Here is an 11,024-nt window from a genome sequence, read left to right on the forward strand (position 1 = left end):
GGTCAAATGCAGAGGACAAATTTCACCACACCTCGTGTGTGTGACAATCAATGGTACTTTAACTTAACTTTAACTTTACACATACAAACTGTAGCACACAAAAAAGCACATTTAATAAAAAAAAACGTTATTATGGTCTTTATGTAATATATTAGGTTGGAGGCAATAACCAGGCGAGGTGATGAAGTATGTCTCTTTACTGTAGACTTCAGAACAGACTCAACACACTTGACGTCAGGTGCGCAACACCACGTAAATCGTTGGCCAACCAAAAAGTAACCACAGTACGCTGTAGCCAACATTAACCAGGAGATGGCAACAGACAAACATAGATCACTCTATTACATTCCTCCCCTTTTAGAAATGTAGAAGTAAGTTACTCAAAAGAAATAAACAACCCAACCAAAAAATGCAGCAGCTCAATAAGAAGCCAAAAAGTGCAAAAACAATAATGTTCGTGTTGGAGGAGTTGTGAATGAATGAAACATGAAATCCGTGCTGCAGTCTGCAGGTGTACCTAATGTTGTGGCCCTGTAGTCATTCACAACTCCTCCAACATGAACATTATTGTTTTTGCACTTTTTGGCTTCTTATTAAATAACTTTTTTAAATAGATTCAATCTTGCACGTGGAAAGTTTAAGTGTGGGCTTTAGTTGATGGAACACTCCCGTCAGGGGGTGCATTCTACGGCGGGAGTACATTCTCTACCACCAGGAGGCGGGATTACTGCGAGCCTCACACAATGCGTCTTCGCAGCAGTTTTATGATTGCTCAGCACAAGAAATACGTTACACACATACAGTTGTTGACAAAATACACTGTACATTATATACCTCAGCTAACTAAACTATGGAAATGTATAATATAGTTCATATAGCAATACGGTCTCACTGCACAGCAGGCCATCAGTTAGCCGAGTCCACAATCCATGGTGAGGCACAACTGAGTGACGTGCCTCAACTGGCTGCTGATCACCGCAAGTCTCTTCTCAGTATTTGAACGGCAAATGTGAAAATTCAGCAATTTTGAATAAAAATAATCTAAAACTGGTGAAGTTAAATGGAAAATAACTTTATAGTATAATCACTGGATACATTTAACAATTTAATAAATTTTTTTTCTCTTTACATTTTTTTTTCTTTCCATGATGGCAGGTGAGGCCATGCCTCACCTGCCATCATGTCTCTAGTGACTGCATGTCACTGATATATACAAATATATATATATATATATATATATATATATATATATATATATATATATATACATATGTGTGTATATGTATTTGTAGTACAACTGGAAATGTGGCTGGTTTTATAAAAGCATTGCACATATTTTGTTACGATCCGCTGCCCGGATCAGAGTTTGTTTATGTTTGTGTCACGTGTTTTCAGCACCTTGAGTTTAGTTTGTTTCTGTTGCCATGACGGCAGATTGTACGCACCTGCCTCTGGTTAGTGTTCGGGACGCGCACCTGTTGCCCGGGCGCTAATCAGAGGGCTATTTAGTCTTTGCTCTGGCCTCACTCTGTCTGGCTTCGTAGTTTGTTCTCACACAACTGATGACGACGATTATGTACTGTTTCTTAGCTACTAGTTCTCACGCTAGGCTCTTTTGGTTTGCTAGCTCCCACGCTAGCCCTTTTGTTTATTCATCATATTATTTATATTTATAATAAATCATTTTTCCTACCTGCAAGCTGTGTCCGAAGCCATCTGCATCCTTGGGAGAACCACACCCGCATCACTATGCGACCAAGTCGTTTCAGTACGAAGCCAGCAAAGAACAATTCTCCCGCACTGGCTAACGAGGAGTTGGACGAAGGTGCGCTCATGGTGTTGCGAGCGATGGAGGCCGAGACGCTTCGCTATTCGACGGAGGAGAGGTCGAATCTCATGTGGGGACCTGGAGGCTCTCTTATCCCCATCGATTCCCTCTGGTCGGAAGACATCGCCGCTACACCGCAGTACCGTGCGCGCCGTCAAAGACGGAAGCCGGCCAGGAGGTCTTTCCCTCGCCGCCAAGACGCGCCGCTCCTGCAAACTCCTCCCCCGGACCGAAGCAAGCTACATGCAGCTCAAACTTCCCCTCCTCAGATGTTTGGCAACCCAATCGACCACTTTGCCAAACATTTCTCCGATTGGGCTGTCAGTCACATGGACAGCATCAACAATGATGTCATGTCATTGGCGCCTCCCGAAGAGGTAACTCCGCCCACTTCTGATGACATCATTGAACAAGATTTTTTTTTTCCATCTTCTAATTCTTTCTGTCAGCCAATACCAAATGACTTTCATTGTAAGATAAGACATTATCAGGACATTTTTATTAAGTGTAAGTCTAGTCAGTCACATTCTGATTTTCAGACTCCACCTCCAGTGACTTTGGTTCCGCCCCCAGTGACTATTGCTCCGCCCACTGCACATATTTTTTCCCCCTGTGCTCCCACCCAATCTCAAGTGGGGGATGATAATAGTCAATTTGGACAATTTGAAGAAGAGTATACCCCCCTCCATACCTCCCCCCACCCACCCTTGAAGACAGTTCCAAACCGCAAAGAGCGCGTCTGGTACCCGCGTCTTGAGGGGGGGGGCTAGTACTGGGAACTGTGCTAGTGCGGTGGCACAACTTCGGCGTGCTAAGCCGCAACCTCCTGCACGGCCACCGCCACCAGTTTTTCGGCGTGCTAAGCCGCAACCTCCTGCACGGCCACCGCCACCAGTTTTTCGGCGTGCTAAGCCGCAACCCCCTGCACGGCCACCGCCACCAGTCTTTCGGCGTGCTAAACCGCAACCTCCTGCAAGGCCACCGCCACCAGTCTTCCGGCGTGCTAAACCGCAACCTCCTGCACGGCCACCGCCACCAGTCCTTCGTCCTGCTAAGCCACAACCGCCAGCTAGGCCACCTCCAGCTGCACCTCGGCTAGCACCTGTTCCTGCACCTCGGCTGACACACCAAGCTTCGTCTCCAGTACCTCCACCACGCCAAGCTCCACCATGCCAAGTTCCTCGGCTGGTTCCCACACCAGCGCCGGCTCCAAGGCTGGTTCCCACACCAGCGCCGGCTCCAAGGCTGGTTCCCACACCAGCGCCGGCTCCAAGGCTGGTTCTCACACCAGCGCCGGCTCCAAGGCTGGTTCCCACACCAGCGCCGGCTCCAAGGCTGGTTCTCACACCAGCGCCGGCTCCAAGGCTGGTTCTCACACCAGCGCCGGCTCCAAGGCTGGTTCTCACACCAGCGCCGGCTCCAAGGCTGGTTCTCACACCAGCACCGACTCCAAGACCAACCCCTGTCCCGGCTCCAAGGCTGGTTCCCACACCAGCGCCGGCTCCAAGGCTGGTTTCCACACCAGCGCCGGCTCCACGGCTGGTTCCCACACCAGCGCCGGCTCCACGGCTGGTTCCCACACCAGCGCCGGCTCCACGGCTGGTACCCACACCAGCGCCGGCTCCACGGCTGGTACCCACACCAGCGCCGGCTCCACGGCTGGTACCAGAACCTGCACCTGCTCCACGGCTGGTACCAGAACCTGCACCTGCTCCACGGCTGGTACCAGAACCTGCACCTGCTCCACGGCTGGTACCAGAACCTGCACCTGCCTCCACGGCCACGACGTCTCCTCCTGCCTCCATGGCGACGACGTCTCCTCCTTCCTCCACGGCGACGACGTCTCCTCCTGCCTCCACGGCGACGACGTCTCCTCCTGTTTCCACGGCGACGTCAGCTCTCTCCTCGTCTTCGTCTCAGCAACCTCGAGTGGTCTGGCTGCGCAAGCGGCGCTCTCGGAGGTTTGTTTATGGACGCCAGTGGCGCAAACAGCAGCGACACCCGAGACGTAGTCGTAGAACTCTCCGGCTGCTGAACTTCTGGCGCCACTCATGCCCACCTTCTCGGCAGCCACGAATGTGGCCTTTCCGTGGTCGCCCGCCTCGCCTGCGGCAGCGGCGTTCCACTCGCCGCCGCCACCTGACTCTTCCCCGGTGGATTCGGGGACACGTGGCCTGGCGACCCACCACCAAATCCTCCCTCCACCCTCCCTTGACTCTCGAACTGTTTCTTGTTTTGTGGGTTCTAGTTTTATTTAGTGTCAAGGGACATCTGGAATCTGTCCTTTAAGGGGGGGGTACTGTTACGATACGCTGCCCGGATCAGAGTTTGTTTATGTTTGTGTCACGTGTTTTCAGCACCTTGAGTTTAGTTTGTTTCTGTTGCCATGACGGCAGATTGTACGCACCTGCCTCTGGTTAGTGTTCGGGACGCGCACCTGTTGCCCGGGCGCTAATCAGAGGGCTATTTAGTCTTTGCTCTGGCCTCACTCTGTCTGGCTTCGTAGTTTGTTCTCACACAACTGATGACGACGATTATGTACTGTTTCTTAGCTACTAGTTCTCACGCTAGGCTCTTTTGGTTTGCTAGCTCCCACGCTAGCCCTTTTGTTTATTCATCATATTATTTATATTTATAATAAATCATTTTTCCTACCTGCAAGCTGTGTCCGAAGCCATCTGCATCCTTGGAAGAACCACACCCGCATCACTATGCGACCAAGTCGTTTCATATTTAACAATAACACATTTGTCTTTTATTTGACTTGAGGACATATTATTGGTGTCCTTTTCTGGATGAACTGAAAAATTGTCAGTTGAAAGAAGCTGTTTTTGCACAAAAGTGCGTTGATCAAGCAGCTCAGGATTTGTTTTTGGGGGGCACCAAGTAGCCACCCACACACAGACTCTTGTGAACTCACCATTGCAGAGACCTCTTGACAAAAAACTTTCACTTAAGCCTAAAGCGAACAAACAACCTTTCACATTGTCAATTTGTCACTGCCAAATTTATCCCAGAGGTCTTTACTTTTGATACAAATCCAACATATTTGCACAAAAGCTTCTCTTTTGATCCCAGCCAAAACGGATTAAATATCTATTCACTCCCACTGGCCACATGAACAGAACATGAGCTCATTCAACTTGAGACTAGACAACCATTGTACAGTTTTTTGGGGACTACAATGCACCTTCTCTACTTCTTACGTTTTTTGGACCTCATCAGGAAACATTTTTTCTCATTTGTTTCTTCCCCCTCTGTATCCTTTTTTTAATGTTAAGATGTGGACCACAAAGTTCATATCCTCTGTCTGTATCCTATCAGCCTGTCTGTCCTTATTTCACCTTATGGGGACTGTGGTGAATTTTAGTTAATCCCAATGTGTACCTATTCAAGAGTTTGTAGCGACTGATTTGTTGTAATACTGTATGTGGGTATAACATGTGTTGTAAAATTAACATTTGATTCTGAGAACAAAAGTCTTTTTTTTTGACTGCTTTTACAAAAGCATTCACCTGTACAGTTTAACTTTCTTCCAGCTAATGTGCAAAAGCAATGCTGTGTATTACCAGCAGCACACCTTATGCACAGTGAAATATTGATGTAGTGTAGTAGCATTAGTCTTTTGTGCTATTTCTCTTCATTTGGATTTTGGAACAGCAGCTTTAGCCGAAATGGGGGAAGCTGTGGACAGCTCCAAATACCAGTCAATTTTGACTTAAAACATGCTGCTAGAAAGCTGAAGATAAATGTCCCCATCTGGCATGATAAGGACCTCATTTACAGTATACATTGCAAATGAACATTAAAGATTTGGAATGACTGTGTGAGCCAGAGTCAAGACCTGGATCAAATTCATAACCCTGTGAAACACATGATATGGTGCCTGAAAATTTTGACTTTTCTAAAAAAATAATTTTGGTCACTGATTGATCGCCAATTAGTCACAATTATTACCATCATTTTTTTTCAATCAAGTCTAGGTAATGATATATGACATACTCATAGTGTTATCCATATTCAGTAACTGGCCACCAGACCAGGGTGTACCCCGCTTTTTCCCAGAATCAACTGGGAGGAGCCCTTGCTCACCTGTGTCCTTGAACACGATAAGCAGTATAAAATGAATACATGTTATGAATATAACCAATCTGTTTTGATGACTACCAACCTTGGCGTTGCTACAGTTGTGCAAGGAATGATGCTTACAAAGTCAATGGAGGACTTTGTGCAGAATATTCTCTTGCAATCTGACAAATTAGGAGAATTTTTGCCTTAGTGTGTAAATATTGTCAAATTAAAATGTCTTGTCTCGTTCTACCAAACACGACCTAATGCAATGCAACCTGCTATTTTATTTAATATGTTGGTATAGGCTCCAGCACCCCCCGTGACCCCGAAAGGGACAAGCAGTAGAAAATGGATGGATGGATGTTTTATATGGTTTACTGTCTCATAATGTGATGCATTGTGCAATCCCTATGAATTTTTGAACCCCTATTATCATCTATTATTTGTTCAATAACTTGGACCAAAAAACTGAAGGAACTAAAAAATAAAATAAAAATAAAAACATGACCGGAGTGGCTCAAAATCGTGGGGAAGTCACTAAGTCTTGGTCATAGGCCCATTTGAGAATTGTTCATGTTTGCAATGTGGTATATCTCTTTTGAAGTAAGCATTTTTTCCATCTTGAGCACAATAAGTGCTGCCTCTCTCCATGAGCCCACCTTCAGCGCTGAAGTTCCGTTGTAGATGTTTCTCTTGCATGTTTGAAAACATGGCAGGCTTGTCAAATTGTTACAGCTTGATCAACATTTATAATGTGAGGACATCAAGCACCTGAATTTAGATCATGAATAAATTATGATTAAAAAGTAAGTGCCTTATAAAGTCTCTGCTGCAGACACTTTTGTTTTGTTCTCTCTGGCTCGCAGCCTAACTTCTGCTACACAAATGGCTTTCTGAAAATCCACCACAGCTTTTGCAAAGCTGGAACCATCTGCTCATTGTTTATAATGCAACCTATGTTTGAATCAGCAGAAGCAGGAAAACATTATGATGAAAAGAAAGTCTCAATCAATCACAGATGGAAACTTTTTTTTTCCTCGGGCCAGTACTGTTTTTGATTCAAAAGGTGAAGATTTTCTTCTCTCACTGTCATTCTCTCATTTCCAGAATCCCATGAACCAGGCGTCTACACGTTCCCACTGTATTTTCACCGTGCACTTGTGTATGCGTGAGCCAGGCTCTGATACACTACGGCACTCCAAACTTCACCTGGTGGACCTGGCCGGGTCAGATCGGGCCAGCAAAACAGGCCTAAATGGGCTGTTGCTCACTGAGGCCAAATTCATCAACCTTTCCCTTCATTACTTAGAGCAGGTGGTTTTACTAACAAATGTTTGTTTTTTGACTTTGCAAAATACGTGATAAGATGTGTTGATTTTATCAAGGTACCTCTAGAAATGTGATTTTGATATGATTTAATCATCTCATGAAAACTATAAACTCCCCTTTTTCCCAATCAGTATGGTGATCTTCTTATTCAAATTGAGCTATGACAGTTATTTTAGCCAAGTGCAGACTATTTTTGAAGAGTTTACTACTTTCAGTATATTTTATTTTATGTCAGACATTTAATTTTAATGAATGGACCTTGTCCAGCAATTAGTAGTAATGATGACCCACTCTGGCAAAAGTTATTTAACATGCATATTTCCATCTTCTGTCTTTATTTACATATTTGTGCCTTTTCTCTTCTTCAGGTTATCATTGCTCTGTCAGAAAGAAATCGCAGCCATATTCCGTACAGGAACTCCATGTTGACGTCAGTGCTGAGAGATAGCCTTGGAGGCAACTGTATGACCACTATGATTGCCACTGTGTCAGTTGACAGGAGCAACATAGATGTAAGACGCACTGTTTTGATGACTACCAACCTTGGCTTTGCTACAGTTGTGCAAGTCTTTGGCCACGACTACTGTAATTACATTGCTTTAATTAACTTTTTCACTGCAATCATTTTGACGGGACAGGAAAAAATTAGCAGGATTAGAAAAAATACCACACCAATTTCCGCGTGTTGTAGTGGTGTGACACATGGATGAAGGGAGGACCCATTATGTTGTAGTGTGATGCGGATAAAGGGGCTAATACAGACCCAAAGGCCTACTGAAATGCGATTTTCTTATTTAAACGGGGATAGCAGATCCATTCTATGTGTCATACTTGATCATTTCAATGTTAAGATTTCATCATTGATATATAAACTATCAGACTGCGTGGTCGGTAGTAGTGGGTTTCAGTAGGCCTTTAAGTACCGGTAATCTAACAAACACATTGATAGAAAATCCATTTTTTATTTTTTTTATTTTGTCAAAAATTTCTTGGAAGTCTTGGGGGATGGATTCGCTTTACTAATTGACATTGTCGTTATATGTGATTATTACAGCATTACTTAAACAATTTTGTTTAATAGTGGCCTAAGACTTTAGCACCATATTTGATCTATCCAGACTGTGAGAAACATACACATATTGTATGCTTAACTTTTTTTGTAAATATTTCCTCTTAAATTAGTTTCTTACTCTTTTTTTTTTTTTTTTTTTTAAATCCAGGAGTCCATCTCTACATGCCGCTTTGCTCAGCGGGTGGCACTCATCAAGAATGAGGCCGTATTGAATGAAGAACTTGATCCTGCCTTGGTGAGACAGCTGCACACGCCTCACTACATCACCAGTCATAAATACTATAACTTAGGCGTGCATTGCTCCAATATCAGACAGTTTTCACACATACCTAGATACATAATAATATTTAGAAACAGTACAAACGGTAGAAATTGGAATGATGGATGGACGTTTTAAAATTTGATTCGTTGGGATTGGATCCAATCCGATTTGACGTAATATGATGCAACCTTATACAGTTCCATGTTTAGAGTAAACTTTTATTTTACGAAAAGTCAATTTTTTAAGAATGTTTTCTCAAAAATGTAATATTGATCTTTAGGAGGCCAAATGTATACCTTTATACGATTAAAAAAGTTACAAGGTGTCATACTGTTTATGCATTTGTACCATTTTAACAGTGCTCTAAGATTACCTGCTGCAATAAATATGTGTTTAGTTCATAGACAATAGCTATTAGTATTAGTATTTTGAAGAGGGAATATTAGTTGTATAATTGTGTTAAGACATTTAGAGCCATTATTAATAATAACATGATAATGATAATAATTGTATTAGCATCTTTGATTATTGCTATCATCTCTAGTGGTTAGAGTGTCCGCCCTGAGTTTGGTAGGTTGTGAGTTCAAACCCCGGCCGAGTCATACCAAAGACTATGAAAATGGGACCCATTACCTCCCTGCTTGGCACTCAGCATCAAGGGTTGGAATTGGGGGTTAGACCACCAAAAATGATTCCCGGGCACGACACCGCTGCTGCTCACTGCTCCCCTCACCTCCCAGGGGGTGAACAAGGGGATGGGTCAAATGCAGAGGACAAATTTCACCACACCTAGTGTGTGTGTGACAATCATTGGTACTTTAACTTTAACTTTAACTTTAACTTAACCTTAACTTATTAACTTGTATTCATTAATTCAGACATGACCTTGTTCTATTGTTGTTGTTCTGTTGTATTCTTCCAAGATTGTATTCATTGTTTGTATTGAGCGTATATTCTCTTTAATTATTATTTTTTGTTTATAATAAATTTCATAGAATATACGGCGCCAAGTATAGTTCGTTATTGTTTTTGTGTTTTCCTCCTTTCGGAGTGATTTTCGGTTGTTCCTTTTTTGGAACCTTTTTCGCCGACTAGGTTAGTTATAGCCTATATTGAATTGCCCTGACTCTGGAGGTGAAAGGAAGCTTTCAAAATAAAAGCCTGCCGAATTAATCCCTACTCTGCATCTGAGTCCTATCTTTTGACCAAGCCTGACAGGTGCGGCTAAAATACTGGTGCGCTGTATAGCCCGGAATTTACGGTTAATGATACTTGCAAATGAGACTCAGAAATGTAATAAGTAAACAAGATACACAAACATTTGGTAGACGTGATGACGGGTCTTCCTCACCCGTCTGCCAGTTTTCCCCTCCAGGAAGTTGGAGATGTTCCTCTCCGTAACTAGCATGTATTTGCCCACCCTGTTGAGCACCACCATATTGAGCTGGATGCCAAAAAGGGCAAAGAACACACAGAAGATCTGACCAGCTGTGGAGCTGGGACTCATGTTTCCATAACCTGGAATACACAAATGAGTCACTCCATTTGTTTGAGAAGCAAAACAAGGACATAGTTGTTGCTTCTCAACCAGAACATCTTCCCAAGAACCAGCATCCTCTACAGTGGACATTTGTCATGTTGTAACTGACCAAAGAAAGACCGAAAACAAACGTCCAAATCGAGTGGACGCTGGTTCTCAAAAGGATATTGGCCATGTCAGCATGTTAGATAATGCAAGCGTATTTGTCACGGCGTGACCCAGAATGCAGAGACAGTAGGTGACGTGCAGGCAAAAAAAAGGTGTTTTAATGATGGGACCTGCGTGAACAAGTGAGAAATACACACACGGCATGCAAGCAAAGCAATGAACCAGCAGAGGGTTTACAAGACGACGACGCCGGCAAATAAGGCCTCTCCTGATCACTGATCAGGGGCGGGTGTGGCGATCAGTGCTCAGAATAGGAAGTGGAGAAAGGAAACACGCGTGCTGAACAGGAAATGTACAAACATAATGAACACAAGTACTGTCATGAGTGATCATCACACCTACTACTACTCAGTGGCCTAGTGGTTGGAGGGTCCGCCCTGAGATCTGTAGGTTGTGAGTTCAAACCCCGGCCGAGTCATACCAAAGACTATAAAAATGGGACCCATTACCTCCCTGCTTGGCACTCAGCATCAACGGTTTTAATTGGGGGTTAAATCACCAAAAATGATTCCTGGGCGCGGCCACCGCTGCTGCTCGCTGCTCCCCTCACCTCCCAGGGGGTGAAAAAGGGGATGGGTCAAATGCAGAGGACAAAATTTCACCACACCTAGTGTGTGTGTCACAATCATTGGTACTTTAACTTTAACTTGTATTCATTATTTCTGACATGACCTTGTTCTATTGTTGTCGTTCTGTTGTATTCTTCCAAGATTTTACTTATTGTTTGTATTGAGCGTTTAATCTCTTTAATTAT

At 43.8% G+C, this 11,024-nt stretch overlaps 1 protein-coding gene across 2 annotated transcripts in view; it reads left to right on the top strand.

Annotated features, from left to right (window-relative positions):
• Nucleotides 1–11,024, top strand: part of kif6 (kinesin family member 6) — a 121,107-nt gene that overhangs the window by 24,359 nt on the left and 85,724 nt on the right. For both annotated transcript variants that reach the window (XM_061968500.1, XM_061968501.1), the window contains 3 exons: nt 7,007–7,213; nt 7,597–7,740; nt 8,449–8,535. In XM_061968500.1, the coding sequence (XP_061824484.1) occupies nt 7,007–7,213; nt 7,597–7,740; nt 8,449–8,535 (438 nt within the window). The remainder of the gene's footprint in view (nt 1–7,006; nt 7,214–7,596; nt 7,741–8,448; nt 8,536–11,024) is intronic.

Source organism: Nerophis lumbriciformis, linkage group LG08 (assembly GCF_033978685.3).
Source record: "Nerophis lumbriciformis linkage group LG08, RoL_Nlum_v2.1, whole genome shotgun sequence".
In the NCBI taxonomy this organism is placed as follows: domain Eukaryota; kingdom Metazoa; phylum Chordata; class Actinopteri; order Syngnathiformes; family Syngnathidae; genus Nerophis; species Nerophis lumbriciformis.